Source organism: Syngnathoides biaculeatus, chromosome 12 (genome assembly GCF_019802595.1).
Source record: "Syngnathoides biaculeatus isolate LvHL_M chromosome 12, ASM1980259v1, whole genome shotgun sequence".
Taxonomy (NCBI): Eukaryota; Metazoa; Chordata; class Actinopteri; order Syngnathiformes; family Syngnathidae; genus Syngnathoides; species Syngnathoides biaculeatus.
The window spans coordinates 17,709,865-17,728,525 of NC_084651.1; the positions used below are offsets into that span (position 1 = coordinate 17,709,865).

Consider the following 18,661-nt stretch of genomic DNA (forward strand, 5'->3'; position numbering starts at 1 on the left):
CCAAGTGTAGCTGGGTGTACGTGGAGCCCCATATTCCAATTATAATCAATATAAAATCCCAAACTGAATGAAAATGGTCATTAGGATAATGGAATTACATTTGAATTCACAGGGGTGGAATATTCCTTTTCCAAACTGGTTCAAAGTACATTTTCACCATGTAAACAGTGAATTGGAATGGTGTCAGCCTGCACTCCGTCTGTGCATGTGCGCGTTTGTCGTAAATGTGTGGTGAAGTCATTATTTACGCACTTGAAAACCTTTTGGCTTCTCACTAGAACTGGTCTGCGCCAAAGATGCTTTTAACTACAGTACTTCTAACTTGTTTTTATCAAGCAGTTGTTTTAATTCAAGTGTAGAAGCAATAGCAACTACTGTGCTAAGTAGAAGACTGACCACAATCTTGATAAATTGCGCTAAATACACGACTGACCTCCATCTTGATAAATCGGGATGTTGATGTTGATATGTGCGTCACACATCTGTAAAATGGCTGCCCGTTGTCCAAGTCGCTTATCCTCACAAGCTGGTGCGTATCCCAGCTACCATAGGGAAAAAGACAGACTACACTCGAGTGGGAATTGATCACATGCTACCCGCACCAAAGTCAAGCGTGTGTACCACAACTCCATCAGTGAACTTCTAAAATGACCCTTCTGACTAAATCTCGTGGCCCATCTAAACGGCAGATTGGCCGAGATCATGTCTCACTTAAACGTTTGACCAGAGAGCTTCAGTTAGAATGATTGCACTCAAAATGAGGAAAAAAAAGTCTGCTTACTTAGTGAGTATGGAATATTCGTTTATTTAGATGTGCCTTGCAGTTGACTGGTGACCACTCCAGTGTGTCTTGTCTCAAGTCAGCTCGGATAGGCTCTAACTCATCTCGGTAATGAGGTCAAGTTGTGTAAAATAAAATGAATGGATGCATATTTTACTGTGTTTTTGTCAAAAGAGATGTAGTAATTAAAATGTGTAACACTCTGTGTGTTCTTTATTGCCTCTTAAATATCGTATCTCTTAAATATCATTTCAACACTTGGCGGGTCAATGCATTTTGGCAACCCAACCATTATCTTTAATGATTTTCCAGGTTTAGCGACACCCCCGACTTGGAGAAGTACTGCAACACATTTTCTGAACTGCGCCAGTGTTGCGCCACTGTGACGTCAACGCGCTCGCCGTCGCGGGAGGATTCGGACTTTATATCTCATCACGACGACTTTATAATCCCATTTTGAGACAATATATCGGATCAAGGCGGATTTATGATGTCTTTTAAATATGTTAAACAATTTCAATGTTTAAAATCTTTTCTATTCAAACAAGCGTGACGTCACCAGGTTAGGACAGCATCTTGCGGCCGCGTCTGTGTAGGTACAGTAATAGAATTAAAAATTAAAGCATCAATGTTGGAGGTGTCAAACAATATCGTTTAGTTCGGAATAAACAACCCTGAAAGGTCTTTCTTTAAATAAAACCATTAGACATCGCCATACCATTGGCCGAAAAATACGCCAATCAATTTGTACGGTTTGTCTAATTGGTCCGAGTATGCGCCCCCCAACCCCGCCAAAAAAAAAAACAACGCATTTAATAAACCCGACACGAGTGGGACTGGACATCACTTCAGTCTATAGTTTTACGCACTCGTGAAACTAACGCCAGCAATGGCAGGTCGACTTCTCCGAAATTACAGAGCAACCTTGCAGTTGAGGGGTCGAATGGCGTTAACACGTTCCATGGCCACAAAGCAAGGTAAAAACAAAAAGCCTCTCAAATAAGCATGTTCATGAAGTTGAGCTACTGGGATTCTAGAAGCCAAGTCGCAAGATTGTGTCAAGAGTTATTTGAAAAGGTTATTTGCGTCGTTAAACCATTCCCACAATTGAAAGCACCGAATGTTGTGTTAATCAGTTTATTTTTAGCCTTGGGAGCACTATTTTGTCGGACATGTTTAATCTTTTAAAATATCAAAGTTGACCTGTGATATTTGATATCAAAAGTCGAAGGTCATTCAGACTGACTTGTGGCAAGGCGTTACTCGTCCCCTTTTGGCAGACGTGTTGGTCCGATGCCAGCATCCTGATAGGGTACAGGGTCAGGGTGGCATTCAAGAACACAAAGGACATAGTCACCGTTTCTATGAAGTCTTTTTTTTTCAGTGGCGAAGGAGACTTATGAAAGGTGCTGTACTACTTTTTAGGAATACCTACAGATGAGGAACAAGCCACTGGCCTCGAACGTCGTGCCCTGCAAGCCCTAAAACTGGGGAAAGTGAGTTAACTTATTCAGTATGCATTTATTTTTAAAAGGCTCCACTTGTAGTAATGTGGCTTAACTGCACATTGAAGGATCCCTACAGTATGCTGAAACCTAAGAATTATGCAGGAACCAAAGAAGACCCCCATATTGTCCCTTGTATTGGACAAAAGAGGCTGGTGGGCTGCCTTTGTAAGTAGTCATATCCTTCAAATGGCAAATATTTTGCAATCCAAAATTGACTCTTCAACTCTTTGACAGGTGAGGAAGACAACACTGCAATTGTGTGGTTCTGGCTTCATGAGGGCGATGCCCAGCGCTGTCCCTCCTGTGGTTCTCATTACCAGCTGGTTCACCATGAGTTGCCTCATTGAAATCACCACCAAAATATTAACAGCACTTCTATCTACATACTTCGGTCCCATACTCTTCCCATGTCAGGGTGATTGCACATGTGTACTGGGTATCATAAAACAGAATTGAGGCGTCATCTATATAAATCTGTTCTTCCTGCAGTGAGCTATAATATATGCCCAACCCTAACTACATCAAGAAATTAAAATACTTTTGTTAAACTGTTTGGTGACAGTGGGCCAGCTTTGTTTTATTTGTTGACCATTTTAATCGTTGCAGCAAAGATGGCACTCCAAACAAATGTTTTGTGTGGCTTTCTCAATTGTCACAGTAGAACATCCACTACGTGAAACAAAGTTTAGCAAATGAATGTCTCGACCACACATTTCATGCATAAAGCGGTGGACTTTGTTAGCTCCTTTGCGCCTTTTCACACTGCACTTCGGAATACACACGCTGCCCTCCGGCCGTTTGCCGCGTCGCGGCAACGCAGAGTGGTTAAAGGTCCGCAGTCCTCCCTTGAGTGACGTTGCAGTTGTCAAAAAGGGGCTGGAGGGATTTCGGAGGAATTAGTGGATGGCCTTATATTGCAGTGTCCCTCTCTACCAAACATAGGGTAAATTGAAAAATAATATACTGAGACGTCTCTGCATGCTTTTAAAGCTCCCTGCTTACTCTGAAACACGTCAAAGTGCTTTTCCTGGAACAATACCCTCTTCTTTTTTTATTGATGTGTCACCTCAAAATTGTTAGGGCTGTTTTGCAACAACACATATTGCTGGGTTGTGGTCCACTCAACGAGGAAAGCCTCAAGTTCTTTTTAGGCTACAAAGTCAACGTTGGCTGCACCACCATCTTTGCTTCTTGCAGTGGGGACCTTTCATAATGAGCAAGTGTAGTGTGAAAAGGCCTTCAAATGTGATTTTTATCATCCCAGCTACTCTGAAACAAGAATGTATTGAGGAACTCTGTAGTTTGTTTAAATCTGGTCAATTTTGAGTCCTTGTTCAATCAAATATAGTTTAGATGATTTAATTGCAATTGTCAGAAATGTAATGCTATTGCAAAATTTAGGAAGCCTGTTACTTTGTGCAAGTCTTACACATACTAGTTTTACTTCCACACAATGAATGCACTTAATTGCAATATCAAATGTAAATCCCCTGATAATAGGTTTTACTAAATGATGAGAGCTTTGTAAAAAGCTGAAAAAAAAAAAAAAATCCAAAGTAACACAAAAGGTGAAGATAGCAGTCTTATTGACCTCTAGTGTGTTTCCAAGCAGTGCTCATACTGCTCAGGTCCTACAAACAGAGTCTGCAAAGTAAAACAATCGCAAATTAAGTTGGGCCATCGAGAAGTTCGAAGTCTTGACACGGTCATCCGGGACTTTCCAAGTGGCCTCAGGCTAGATTGAAGCCTTGATTATGATCTATAGCTTGAAGAAGCTTCTCACGCAGTGTTTCTGCATTAGTGTATTTGGGCAGGTCCAAAAGGTTGAAGCATGTGTGGGCGACGGGCAAGTAATGTTCTCCCCCACTGGTTGGCTGGATCACTAGTTTAAGGCTTTTCATGCCCAAAATGGGTATGCGATCACTTCCTGTGAGAAACACTGAGAGGACAAATCACACCCATTTCATGTTTGCAACTCTACCGTCATGCTATAAGTATCCTATGTTCTAAAAACATCTGACATGGGTAAAGCAACTTACAGAGAAACTCTTTCTTCTTCTCTAAAGGAAGGTTGTGGAACACTTGCCAGAAGAGTTTGATGGTCTGATGGTCTGCCCAGTAGTCTCCCTTATATTCAGTGCTCTGAAGAAAAAAAAAAAAAAATCACTTTATACATTGCTGAGTTTTAAGGTTCTAAAATATCAGGCCAAGACACAAGTTTTATGTGTTACCACATCCAGGTAACTATTCAAATCATTCAGAGACGACCAGTATAGATCACAAATGAACACGTTTATTTAAATAGAGGTCAAATGATTCAAAACCTTTTCAAGTTCAGTCCAGTCATAGTTGGTGTTGCCAATCACCATGGCTTGCAGTTCATTGGGCTGGAAAAGCTCCAGAACTTTGCCTCCACACACCTTGTGGAAGCCTGCATAGAAACACTCAAATAGTGGCGCAACCGAGGTGTTAAACGTGTAGTCCACGTAAGCATTGACGAAGTCCTGCCTGGACAGAGAAAGAGTTACACTACGTGGTCAGTGTAAGTGCAAACAGTATTTTGTCCAGAAAGTGTTTAAAGCAGACAATTTTAAGCATTTTATTTTAATTAAACAATGCCCAAACAAGCTCAGTTACCTGTTGGATTTTTTAACATTGATGTTTTCACCGTTGGGTATGAGCTCCAACACCTCTGTAGCACCATAGTTTTCCTCTGTGATCTGAAAATATAAAGGTTGCTGGTGATTTAACACATATTGTAGTAACTGTAACTCCTCGAAAAATTGTGTTAATGTTGAGAGTTCACTGGAGTGTAATGCCCAAAGAAGAATCATAATCTTTTAGTCTGGTGGCTGTAAGATACATGCTAACAAGGAGACAAACATTTGGCAACACTGAAACATAATTGCAATACATTTCTACAGTTGCGGTTCCACAATGATAAAACCGTACTCACTGTAAAGTTCAAGCAGAAGGTTTCCTCAATGTCATCTTCAGGGTAGTCCAGTAACAGTTGGAGACTTCTAGTTCATAGGAAATTGGACTTTTTCAAAGTGTGACAACAGTCTCCTATTTAAATGCACTTTGGAAGCTAACGAAGGAATTCAATTTCCGTTGCCAAGCAGCTAATAGACATCGATGAAAAAAAATATTAGAACAGTGAGACCAATTTGGGTTTAACATCCAAAGGTGAATAAGGGACAAGAGAAGATAAAAAAAAAAAAATCCAGTTTTACTTATTTCCAGGTATACACTTCTGGGTATGTTACAGCAAAATAAGAATTAGCAGGGCTGACTGTTCCAATACTTTTGGAGAGGATGGTATGTTTGGTGGACAACTTTGATGATGATATTTGATCTTACCTTCCCACATCTGGCTTGAGCTCCTTCAGGTCATCGAATGTTGGATTCCTTTTCAGAAGCTTTTTGTACAGGGCCACTGGGAAGTTCAGCTCCACAATGGTGAGGTTGTAGATTGCGAGACCACAGATGACTCCAATGAGGTTAAACAAATCAATGTCCTCAAAGGTCTGCAAGGAACATTACCAAATGTCACAACTGTTTAAAAAAAAAAACATCGACGACAGGTGACTTGCTTTTTGAGACATTTTCGACTTTACAAGAACATGCTATCAAAATTCTACATTGTGTACACATAGCAGTGTGTTGAAATTCCCCCTGAGGCACTGTTTGTGTAATAAGTTAAAATAAAATTGACAATTATAATGTAATCCCAATTTTCCTTATCTTTATAGGGTGCCACACACAGAGCGATACAGCTGAACCCAACTTAATTGTCGCAGTGTGCCAACTATTTTTATGAATGGCCCATTAGTCTGCCACTGGTTTTGCCATGATTAGAAATTTGAAAGGCCAGCGGATGGCATTCACATCAGTTTACAGCCGATCAAAATGCACATAAGCTTTCACACACTTAAAAATACATTTCTAGGATTTAAGGAGATGAGACACTGAACAGCCCCCGTCCACCATCAAGTTGTATAGATAGACTATATGTATGGAAGTAAATTAGTGCCACCAGGATTTGAATTTGAAATGTAAAGTGATCACATTTTCAAGACTTGCTACAATTCACTGTCTGAAATACAATTGGCTACAATTCACGTCTAAAATTCAACTGGCTACAATTCGCTGTCTAAAAATTACCATCTGTGCAACCAGGCAGGGTTACTTCAGGTCAGAGCCAAACAGCCAGCCAATCTAGTTACGCTTCCTTAGTACGTCATGTCACCTGACTAAGAAAGCGTAACTGCCTAACCATGCCTGGTGGCAGACAGTGAATTTTAGACAGCAAATTGTAGCAACTATTGAAAATGTGATCACTTTCCATTTCAAATTCAAATCCTGTTTTCTGTGGCATTTCAAATTCAAATCCTGGTGCCACCAATTTACTTCCATACATATGAAAAATTTTGTTTTACATCAATACTTAACATTTATATTTATACTCATATTCATAATGAAAATAATGTGCCTGTCGATGACAAAGTGAAGCTTGTGGTCAAAATGTATCCATGTGCTTCTTGCAGCGCTGGGTAGTTTAAATGATTTGAGTGAATGAGACTCTTAAGATGTCCACTCACTTTAATTCTCACCCATGTCCTCTCTCATCTTTAAAGATAACTTCTTCCTTAATGTTTAATCTACTTTTTTATGGCTCAATAAATGTGATACAGTACAATATACTGTGTGTACAGCATCAAACACCTATTCAGGGTGTAAAAAAATCCAATCAGTCAATGTGCGGCAGTCAGTCGGCGACTCTCATTTTTATCCCATGGTTTGATGCAGTTGGGTTCCACAGAATTGCACAATAGGCGGCAGACCTTAGGGGCCTTCCTTTCTGTCATCGGATGCTTGTGTGATATTAGATAAGTCAGTGGCCATCCCACGCCACCGCATTCCGACAATACCTTGCTTGAAAACCAGAGGAGCCTTGACTCCTCATGGTAACGGAACATCCCATACTTTGGATCCAACAGCTCTTTCATGATCAAGAGAAAGAACTCCTTTCTCACACCTCCTGCATCCACTGCCTCTTCTCCCACAAAGATGACCTGCCATCGGTAGTCACAACCAAACACAGAGAAATGTGTTAAGACTAGTCTTACTGTTACGGAATAGCAACCAAATAAACCTTGAGCGGCTTCTTGTAGTCGACATTCTTTGACTTCCTGAGAACTTCCATGGTGTCTCCAACTATATTTTCCCTCCGGACGATGAGGATGAGGCAGGGATTTACAGATTCCACAGCAGGCAAGAACATGGAACTCAAGTTTTGCATTTGAGCCTGATCCACTGCCATCTATCAATAAATACATGACACGGTGGTTGAATTCTTTTATGCAATAGAACGATTACCTCTGATTTCATTTGTATTACCTGCATTTGTAAAACAGCATCAGTCTGTAGCAGAGTAGTCTTCGCCAGGGCATCAAATACAAAGGGATACCTGCACATTGTCACCACACCATCTTGACCCTGGGGATACAGAGGTATCACGAAATGAGCCATTTTATTCAACAAAGTTAATGAGTGAAACATCTCTTTTACATAAGTCATGTATTGCCGAAATTTCAAAAAGCAGGCTGAAGTACTTACACTTGGGTACATTTGTCTCTGAATCCATGTGATGTAGTCATTTCGGATGTCTATCAAGTCTTCCAACTCATGAATGTAGAATTTATCATACTGTATAATGTGTCCACCTCGCTCGTTGACCTGAGGTGACAGGAAAGTGGACATGATTCAGCATTTGGATATATCGTGGAACCTTGACTTCCCATAATTTCGTGTATAACGCAAATCACCCCCGCAACCCCCAAATTACCAAAACTCAATAGTGCGCATTATACATAGGTATAGGAGAAAATGAAACATTCCCAAACATAAAATCCCCATTTCTGCGATTGGCTGGCAACCAGTTCAGGGTGTACCCCGCCTCCTGCCCGTTGACAGCTGGCACAGGCTCCAGCACTCCCAGCAACCCTCGTGAGGATAAGCGGCAAAGAAATGTATGGATGGAAAATCCCATCTAGAGGTTATGAAAATGCTGTACTTTCATTCCTGCTACTGCCCAAAGAGCAGTGATTGCCAACCAGTGTGCCGCGGCACATTAGTGTTCCGTGAGCATTCCTCAGGTGCGCTGTGGGAAATTATCAAATTTTACTTAACTGCTGAAATAATTATTTTTTCTAATTCCGGCCCTGGAATATACCATGTTTGCTTTTATTTTTTTAAAAGCACCGCATTGTTTATAAAAAAATAAAGTAGAATGTAAAGAAATGAAGTTTTGACAATGTGTAATTACTGTATGTACTACCGTATTTGTGTTGATGTGAATGAGTGAAGTTCCTTGCAAGTGATCTCATTTTGTATTTTTCTTGTATTGTTCAGTAAATGGCTACAAGTGCAATTGCAACTGTGCCTGCTAACGTGCGAGGACATTAATATAAATTCATTTCTCAATCCCTCCCACCCCTAAACTGGAGCAGTGGTGAATCTGAAGCTCAACTGTGTCAAGGTCCAAGATGAGAAGATATTCCCTAATTTCTTACCACGTGGAGGATCTCCAGCAGTCGGAGTGACGTGTCCAGAAAAGAAGTGAAAATTCTTTGCTCTGTTGATGGGATTCCCACCTTGTGCATCTGGAGCAGGTAAACCACCACTTCTTTGTACAACTCGACCAGCCGCTGGAAGACCTGGGGCTCAAATGTAGACCACCAGTTTCCTGAGGCAAACAATAAGTCAGAAAAGAGAAATGACCTCTGCTTTCACCAAGCGATGTGGTTGCAGTTGAGCGTAGCTTCCATTGTCAAAATCAGTTGTAATCCAACAGCGGAAACACATGCAAGAATTTTTGGTTGTATCATGGTGAGCTGAACTAACATTTCTTGGAGGAAGCAAAGGTAAATGTTGAGTATTATGTCTACAGCACTTTCTCCTACCTAACACTTTAAGTGCCGCTTCTTTCAAGCTGATGAGAGATTTGGCAAATGGGATGGAGATCGTCACATAATTGTTGGGATCGCTGAAGAGAGGACATTCTGGAAGAGTGAGGTAGAGTCTCAGTGCTTCTATGTCGGGAGGGGAGTTGCTTAGTCGGGGAATTAGATTCTTCTCCATACTTGCAGCAATCTGACAATGATGAAGAAAGTATAACAGTCTGCTTTGCAACAATTAATTATCAGAATGAATTCATTCATGACTGACCAGTTGGGTGATCTCAGGGTAGTCACTTGAGATCAGTTTGTGAAATAGAAGACGGGCCATGTTCACGTCAGTCCCGGAACATTTATTGCTGGTACTGTAGTGATTTGGATGACTGATGACAGAGATACAGTTAATGTGGCTGAGTTCCAAAAAGAGACTTGTATGAACATACAGTGGGGCAAAAAAGTATTTAGTCCGTCACCAATTTCACAAATTCTCCCACTTAAAAAAGATGAGGCCTGTAATTTTCACTATAGCTAGACCTCAGCTGTGTGAGACAAAATAACAAAAAAAAAAAAAAAATCCCCAAAAATCAAATTCTCTGAATTGTAAAGAATTACAGGCACAGGATTCCTGTATCGTCCACATCAGGGACGGCCACTGCCACTACCACTACCCTTCCTTCTACTTTGCAGTATTGATGCCAGTCACTGTGATTAGACGAGTACGACTGCGCGCCATTGCGCTCGCAAATCTGCAGTCAAGCACGAAAAATCACACACGTAAAATTTGTTACGAGTAGAAAAATAGATATTGAAAGACGTCGCTTATTTTGTGTAGTCTTTACATTAATTTACGAGTTTATTTCATAAACGTTAACTAAACAAGCCTGCTCCTAAACAATCAGTATTCACCCGGAAACACGAAATGCAAGTTAACTGTACTGAGCATCTTCGGAAGCGATGCCTAAAGCGCAGGTTCAGAGCTTTTCATGTACTGTGAACACATTTACGTTGAAAGTCATCAACATCATGATCCATCTCAAAGGAAATTGTTACACTGAAAAAAATTCTGGGTAAAATATGAAATTGTGATTTACTTTGACTTAATCTAAATTCTAACGTTAAGACTATTCTGTCCATATACTGTAACTAAATGCGAACGGTCATTTTCTCCGTGGTACATGTTATCTTGAAGTTGAAAACTTTTCCCCTCTACATGCTTTAGGAAAATATAGATCTACTGCTAGCTTTCATCAATGGATTGACAATAGATACCGCCATAAATTAGGCTAAATTATAACAATACATCACGATTGCCTACAAGCATGTTTTACAATGTATTGCTGGCTTGTTGCCACTAACTAAACTTTAAGCATTTTCCAAAAATTGTGGGTACATACCGTACTTATTTCTTGACAGGTCAGTGCATTTAACCTTTCTTCAGATTAAGTTTGTCGGATCAAGAATATTGATAAAAAATTTTAAATTCCGTTTTATATCATATTCTACTAATATCAGTGGAAATCGGAAATTATCATTTCTGAGTTGGAAATGTTTGTTTTCTCTTTGTTCTGTGTTTATTTATTTTATTTTTAATTTACAGTTATGTTAAATTGATCCAGTAAGTTATTTCAAGGTCTTGAGATTCCATCCCTAATCACACCCGCAACTTTATCTGTGGGCACGACTGGTGGACCACACCCGTAACTTTATATCTCCGACCATGACTGACCACACGCGTACATTTTTCAAATGTGAGTGACTGGATCCCCTGTGGCACAAGATTGGCTCTGAAGTCGCTCTAGGTCAGGGCTCAGCAACCTTTTTGAGGCTGAGGGCTACTTCGTGAGCACCGATTGTATGAAGGGCTACGTGACTTGTTTGCGGCAAATTTCAGACTCACTTCATTTCACGTACATAAAATATTTTTGTTTTAATTTATTGTAGTACATGACATTACAGGTATTTTAAAATTTTAATTCACATAAGCAAGTCAGATTCAGAATTTAAAGCACAAATAATAGTAACAATTTGTGGCTTATGGTATTTTTAGAACATACCTCGCGACCGCCTTATATGGTACTCGCGGGCTATCATTCGCCCGCCGGCACCGCGTTGGTGACCCCTGCTCTAGGTACTATGACAATTTGTTACCTGTTGCTGGTGTGGGGCGGAAACCCATGTCCAAATGTGGTAAATTTCATGCCTTTTCACAAATCTATACGACAAGTCACTCCCCGTGTGCGTTTTATTTTTCACATTCCCAATATGAAGCACTGAAAACAGCTTGCTCTTTGATGATGCAATCTTAATGGTGCAAGAAATTTGCTGTTAATTGTGTCAAACATATATGTGCGTTCATCAGAAATGACACACTGTGGTGACTCCGAAAGGGACAAGCCAAAAGAAACTTACTTCACTTACTGTAAAGTGATGGTTTTGGAAATATGGGGATCCTGGCCAATGCTTGCACTATGTAGTTGGGATGTTGGTCATCGAGTACACCACACATTTTAAGGCAATTTTTAAAAAACTTGTCAGTGTACCCTGCATTTACCCCATGAGAAAGCAAAGGGGGAACTTTCTGTGCAAATCGAAATAATGTTTACCTGTTTTACCTAAAATAAGTCATATAAATGAAGTGAGACTAAAGAGAACAATGTTAGAACCTGTTGTACAACGTAGAGGTTTCTGGAAAAATAAGACTCTAAAGTCAAAGCACAAAAAAAAGCCTTATGCATGTATGTCTTGTGTATTACGATACGAATTTCAGAAATAATACTTTGGCACATTGACATTCTAAATAACATCCATCTTCATTCAGATGAATAGAAAGTGGTCATAAAATATTTTTTGTCTGTTGCTAAAAAAAACTTCACTGCGCAAACTTGTCATCAGCCAAAAGTGGCTTTAGATGGGGCTGGTCGCGTTAGTGTGGCAATTTAGACAGGAGACATTTGCATATCATGAGACTTCAACGTCTGACGAGACTTCAACTCAGTGAGCATCTGAAAGGATTAACTCAAGTGTACTTTGCTCTTTGGCTATTTACCTCATAGACAAGAAGGATCCATTGAGGCAGCTTGCAGTTGAGAACACCAGGTCAATTTCACTGTGGGAATCACAAGAGATACACAATTAGTGTGACTAAATTTCACTATTAACACTGATGAAGAAATTACTAAACCATGTAGAATTTGTTCTGTAATACATGGTCAGCCAACACTGTTGTGAGAAGAAGACTTTACTTGGAGATTTCTAGTGGCAGTCTTCCTGGTGTATGGTTCAGCCATCTCTGGATGGTTTCCTCATTCAAGGTACAAACTCTTCGTTGGGCATCTGGTGTCGCCACATCATCGCTGTTTTGCAGGCTCTACAAGAGCAACCCCCACAAAAAAAAAAATCAAGTATTTCCTGCATAGTGCAATTCCACAGCCATGTAAATACAAACTTACATTGACAGTAGAATAGTGAGCAAAACTTTGGTCTCCTCCGGCATAAATTTTCTTGATACAACAGTCCTGATCCATAACTGTAAAGGTAAATGTGGAAGAGGTTATTGACTTGAACATTTTTTAGAGTGAGAGGTTATGGCTAAGTATGGTTGAGTTAGCCTCACAAACTACCAGTAGTAGGAGAATGTCTGCAGCATGACCATCATTTGTATACATCTGCTAACATTTCGCATAGAATTATTGAAAACAAGGCCAAAATACAGATGGTCACTTTCAAAATGCTATTAAATGCCCATCACAATGTTGTAGAAAAGCTAAAGATCTGTAGAACTCAGATGTTTTGGTATACCGAATTTGTCAATAAGAGGGACACATTTTTTTTTAAATTCCAAATTGTGTTATTATTTTCATTGATCATATTGCAGTGACTCTCACCTCTACCCTCTGAATCAACAGAGTGTATCCAGGGGCCCTTGACGGGGCCTGGGCTTTTCCTGTTAGAGCTGGAACGGGTACCAAGCTGTCCATTTCCTCCAAGACCAAATGAGTCCATCTTTCCGCATGAGGGTGTAAAAGCCAGTGTGTGCTGCCTTTAATCGCAAAATAATTTGAAAAAAAAAAAAAAAAATAGTTTAGTCTGGGAAAACATTACTTTTCAACACGGATCACAGACACCAGTCCTACCTTCCACACGCAACCTGGGTGACTATGTTTCCCATGAGCTCAAAGACTTTCCTTGGGTTGATTTCATGATTTGTAGAGTTATGCCCCAACTGACCATATCCCCCTGCTCCAAATGTAAAGACGCCCCCTTCCTGGAGAATCACCAAAACCAGTTCTCAGCTTTTTCATGCAGAAGTGCTAAAGTGTGTATTTATTACAGATGTCTTGGATAGATAAGGTAAGGATAGACTGAGAGAACATAATGATTCAAACATGTAAAGGATGTTAATGAAGTTATTGAAGAAGGCAAAAGTCAACAGGAAAAAGGAAGCCATCTCACTGATCTCCACATTGTGACTGATAGTACATTTTAAGATCTGTTTAACCCCAAAGTTAGATTTTGGAGACGACTACCTGGAATGAACCAATGAACGATGAAATGAAATAGCAATTCAGTTATTTTTCCAATCAGTTGTTCACACTTAACTTCCTTTTCATTTGACAAGATTGCTGAATTTGGTGACTCTGGAATCATTAACAGAAGTCTAAATCGTACAAAGGACTACAATAATCTCATTGAAACAAATAAGAAAAGTACAAAAATGTTGCAATCTTGCAATCATTTTTACAAGAAAAAAGTCAATATTTATATTGGGTGGAACAACAGTTTTTCCACAATAAAAGCACAAGTCCACAACAATAAAATAGTAATTTTATAAGAAAAAGTAGTGATTCTATGCAAAAATCAATGAAAACATTATAGAAAATCTATGTCTTATGTATTATGATACGAATTTCAGAAATAATACTTTGGCACATTGACATTCTAAATAACATCCATCTTCATTCAAATGAATAGAAAGTGATCATAAAATTGTTTTTGTCTGTTGCAAAAAAAAAAAAAAAAACTTCACCGCGCAATCTTGTCATCAGCCAAAAGTGGCTTTAGATGGGGCTGGTCGTGTGAGTGTGGCAATTTAGACATACATACACACATCCATCCATCCATCCATTTTCCATACAAGTTATCCTGACTAAGGTAGCAAGAGTGCTGGAGCCTATTTCAGCTATCTTTGGAAGAAGGCAGTGTACACACTGAACTGGTCGCAAAAAAATCGCCGCGTGGAAACTGTATAAACAAACAACCATTCACACTCACAAACACACTTGAAGGAGATTTCACGTCATGAGCCAAACTACCATGCATGTTTTGGGGATGTGGGAAGAAAGCAGAGGACCTGGAGACAACTCACATCACGGTGAGAACATGCAAAAAATCCCCACAGGCAAGCCCGGATTTGAACTGTGAGGCAGATGTTCTTAACAGTTGATCACTGTTCCACCTAATTTGGACATCCACCAAAACTAAAATTATGACTTTTGCTGGCAACCAGTTCAGGGTGTACCCCGCCTCCTTGCCCAAAGAGGGCTGGGATTGGCCTCAGCACTCCCGCAATCCTTGTGAGGACAAGCAGCTAAGATAATAAATGGATGAAGGGCTTTTTTTACATCATAGTCTTTTGTGTTTCTTTCTGTACCACTGCAACAAAACAGGTACTTTATTTTTTTTATTTTACTTACTGGGATATAAAATAATAAACAGAATTTGTAATAAATTTGTAAAATCAACCCACTCGATAATGGATTTAATTTCACCACTACTGCATTATATAACTTAACTTGGTCAGGGCTGCTGTGTGATCTTCTCCACAGGAGACAAAAATAACTTTCTGCGATCTAAGCGACTTCAGCAAAGTTGGAAAACACCGGTCTGGAAAAGAAAAAAAAAAAAGGAAAATGAAATGATATTACAGATGACTCAATATCAGTATTTAACTTTCAGTAGCTTCTCTTACCGTTGCTGTCATTGAGACCAAGTTGACCAAACTTGTTACGGCCCCAACCGAACACAGCTCCTGAGAGGGTGAGTGCAAAGCTGTGAGCTCCACCTGCTGATATTTGAGCAAAAGGAATGCCCTGCAGAGACTGAATAATTTGGGGGTTAGAAAGGCATTGGCCATTGACTCCAAGCCCAAGTTGTCCATATCGATTCTGTCCCCAGGAGAAAATCTGGCTCCCTGAGGAGTACAAAAACAACATGTCAGGGGTATTGTGGGTATCATAATTGTGCATACAAAGCATCCTCACCTTTTGAAAGTGCTAGTGAGTGCCAGTACCCACAGGCTACCTGAGTGATTTGAACATCAGTCAAAGCCTTGATGTTTCTGCCATTATCAGGAACAGAAATGATGAAAATATTAATATATTTGTATCAGTCTTGGTACAAAAGATAGCATAGTAGCACGACAATGAAAATTTACCTAGGCACACGAACACTTTCCTCATAGTTGTTTAAGCCAAGCTGCCCATCTGAGCCCAGGCCCCATGAGAAAAGCTGCCCGCTGTCATTCAAGGCAAGTGTATGCGACTCTCCACAAGACACTGCTGTTATGATCTGAGCATCCAAAGCCACAACCTGCTCTAATGAAGGAGCAAGACATTCACTGGATGAGTCATTTCACAAAAACACTCAACATCAATCCTTTTTTGGGACCGCTTATCCTGTTCAGGGTCACCGAGGCATTTGAGCCTATCCTACTTTGGGTAATCAGTAGATTTACACCCTCGATCGGTCGCCAGTCATGTAGAAAGTCCATTCAAGATCAGATTCACACCTTAAGTGAAAAATGGAACTCCCTCTATATGCATGAAAGTCTGGCCTGTGAACACCGACACTACTAAGACAAAAAAAAAACTTTTACAATAAAAACACCAACCTGGTTTCTTTCGGGACTTCTCGTGGCCCAGTTGACCGAGATCGTTGCAGCCACACGTGTACACTGTGCCATCGTCCAGCACGAAGGCTGTGTGCTTGCGACCGCAGCCTACATCGCGCACTAGCTTCGCGTGGAAGAAGTCGCATCTCCTCGGCTCCACCACTATCTCTTCATCAATGCCTCCCAAACCAAGCTGGCCGTAGGAAGCATTGCCCCAACACAGCATTGTGGTCCTTGCTCACGGCTAAATAAGCCAGCAGGAGCCTGTGCACAAAATCATGCGACAAATGCAGACAGCATACAGGTCAAACTTGGGAAAATAATCAACCAGAGTCACACAGATATAAACACGTAACTATTATATAGTTACATAGCAGCAACACATACTATCGTAAAATCGTGTAGCAACATAAACGTGTGACAAATCGAGATTCTCCAGGTAATCAGATTAACAAACAGGCACTTTCGGAATGATGCTTGTGGAGCTGTCAAAGTAGCTACAGTTACAACGACACTTCCGTTTAAATTCCAAATAAAAGTAAACTCTAAACGCCACTATCGGCCTCAGATCAAGTAACGCGCTACTGGAGTTATCCAGTGCTGTATTTGTAGTCATTGGCCATTAGGTCATACAAGTTGATGATAGTCAGCGTTTTTGAACAGTGGGCTAAGAACATGCTAGCAGTTAGCATGCCGCCTGTGCTATCTTTACGCACTGTTTTCGCTTCCTAACTTGACGATGGCTTGATACTGTTAGCCTTAGCCAAAATCGCCACATTCCCGACTCTGCGATTCCGTTGGATACTTTCCTAAAAGGTTCCGTAGTTCAAAGAGGCACCTGCTTCAGGTCATTTGGTTGGAAGGTCCTCTTTGCGTGGTACACCTTGAATACGTTTACAGTTCAGGCACGCAAAGGTTTTGGAGTCAGCGTGGGTCGGAACGCCCAGCTGCCTTTTTCGACAAGGCGGTAAAAGCAGCACACATCAAATCTCACCGATGGAGGCAGCGCCCGATGAGCGTATTGTTGTTTGGATCACGTTGTCACAGACACGTTGATTCCCACAGTTGCTCCACTCCACTCGACATACCAAATCTATCTGTCAACAACTGCTGTTTGGGGCTTGCTTGGAGAAGTACTACGCGTCAAGTTCGACATATTTAGCGACTAGCGTTGTCGCATACACTTGGAGTACAAAAGTCATGGTGTCACGGTCTACTGTACTGTTTAACGACCCGACGCAACAGTAGACTAGAGGATTGCACTTCCAGCAGGTATTGATAAGGCAATACCAACGACTCAAACGTTCATATTTGTTCCCATCGTGCGGTTTTTGTTGCCGCTTTGGGCGCAAACGTGTGTACCTTTAATTTGAAGGCAAACTCATGCTAGTTCCGTTACTGACGTACACTTTACTTCACGATGGGAAGAAATGTCGCGAAACATCGACAAGGTTCTCGTCTGGGCGAGATGCGCATGCGTTGTTTTACTGTCCTGTTTATTCACTACTGTACTTAGTGTACACTTTTTTTTTCGGCGTTTGTGGTTGTATGAAATACAGTAGAAAGTGCTGCTCCAATGCAAATTATGACACATTTTGCGTTCACGCCACTGAAACGTGAATCAAAGAATTAAAACAGCCTGTAGGAGGCAATTTGCGTCAAAACTTCCCGAAGTAGCAACCCACGTGACTAACTTTAATACGGTATTATCAACATTAATTCAAATGGACTTCCTTTCAATCGACCACCTGCATTGCTCGGAAGAAAACAAGTACATATATTCTACAGTACTACATTAGTGTACTTAAGTAGATTTTGTCCAGATCTGTAGTTGATTTGAGCATTTTTCTGACATTTTACTCTGACGTCATAGATTTGAAAAGAGATGTGTACTTTTTAATCCTCGCTTTAAAAAAAAAATCGTCTCGATATTTCAAACATATAGAATAAAAATTGCGGTTAAGAGCTTGGTTGCATTTTGTACAGCGACGGCGTTAAAATCACGATAGACATCTAACTAATGTAAATATTTTTCTCTCTCCCTGGCTTGTTTGGTGCAAATATCGCTTTAAATCTCTCTCTCTCAAAAAAAAAAAAGAGCCTCCGTTTGGCGAGTGACGCTGTCACATTTGAAGGGGTTTTGAGTGAGCTAAGAAACGCCCACCCACTCCCGCGCTGCTGTGACGTTCGAGGTCTCTTTCGCAGTGATCGACGTGTGATTTTCCTCAAGTTTCAACCATGTGGCGCTGCTGACATCTGAACACAAATTGTGCATCAAAACACGTAGACAGTTAATACAGCAAAACTGTACTCAAATGTATGTATTCTGAAAACCCTGTCAAAAATGAGTGATATTGAGAAGGCTGGAGAGGAACTGAGTCCCCAGTACAAACAGATACGATACATACAGACAACAACGAGTAACAGTGAGAAAGATGCAGAAGTTACATATGAAACAGAAACCATGGGAGAAAATGTCACTCGTATGCCTTTGATATAATACCTGTAATAACAATAAAAA

General features: G+C 40.5%; 2 protein-coding genes across 3 annotated transcripts; one reads left to right on the forward strand and one right to left on the reverse strand.

The window, feature by feature from the left end:
• The first annotated feature begins 1,521 nt into the window (after positions 1 to 1,521).
• Positions 1,522 to 2,840, forward strand: LOC133509369 (cytochrome c oxidase subunit 5B, mitochondrial). The gene is made up of 4 exons (XM_061836234.1): positions 1,522 to 1,758; positions 2,207 to 2,277; positions 2,355 to 2,454; positions 2,524 to 2,840. The coding sequence occupies exons 1-4, from the start codon at positions 1,671 to 1,673 to the stop codon at positions 2,634 to 2,636; spliced, it is 372 nt and encodes a 123-aa protein (XP_061692218.1). The 5' UTR covers positions 1,522 to 1,670; the 3' UTR covers positions 2,637 to 2,840.
• A 1,018-nt stretch (positions 2,841 to 3,858) lies between these two features.
• Positions 3,859 to 17,544, reverse strand: herc4 (HECT and RLD domain containing E3 ubiquitin protein ligase 4). 2 transcript variants are annotated; one of them, XM_061836229.1, is made up of 24 exons: positions 17,135 to 17,544; positions 16,141 to 16,404; positions 15,685 to 15,844; positions 15,512 to 15,588; positions 15,220 to 15,441; positions 15,043 to 15,134; positions 13,385 to 13,515; positions 13,136 to 13,290; positions 12,701 to 12,777; positions 12,494 to 12,618; positions 12,298 to 12,357; positions 9,523 to 9,634; positions 9,258 to 9,447; positions 8,868 to 9,040; positions 7,912 to 8,031; positions 7,693 to 7,791; positions 7,448 to 7,615; positions 7,224 to 7,367; positions 5,653 to 5,819; positions 5,246 to 5,312; positions 4,927 to 5,009; positions 4,614 to 4,797; positions 4,329 to 4,431; positions 3,859 to 4,228 (listed from the first exon to the last, which is right to left on the reverse strand). In XM_061836229.1, the coding sequence occupies exons 2-24, from the start codon at positions 16,364 to 16,366 to the stop codon at positions 4,020 to 4,022; spliced, it is 3,144 nt and encodes a 1,047-aa protein (XP_061692213.1). In that variant the 5' UTR covers positions 16,367 to 16,404; positions 17,135 to 17,544; the 3' UTR covers positions 3,859 to 4,019. The 2 variants fall into 2 exon arrangements, with proteins under 2 accessions (XP_061692213.1, XP_061692214.1); XM_061836230.1 differs by lacking the exon at positions 17,135 to 17,544 and adding an exon at positions 16,979 to 17,123.
• Between the last annotated feature and the right edge of the window lie 1,117 nt (positions 17,545 to 18,661).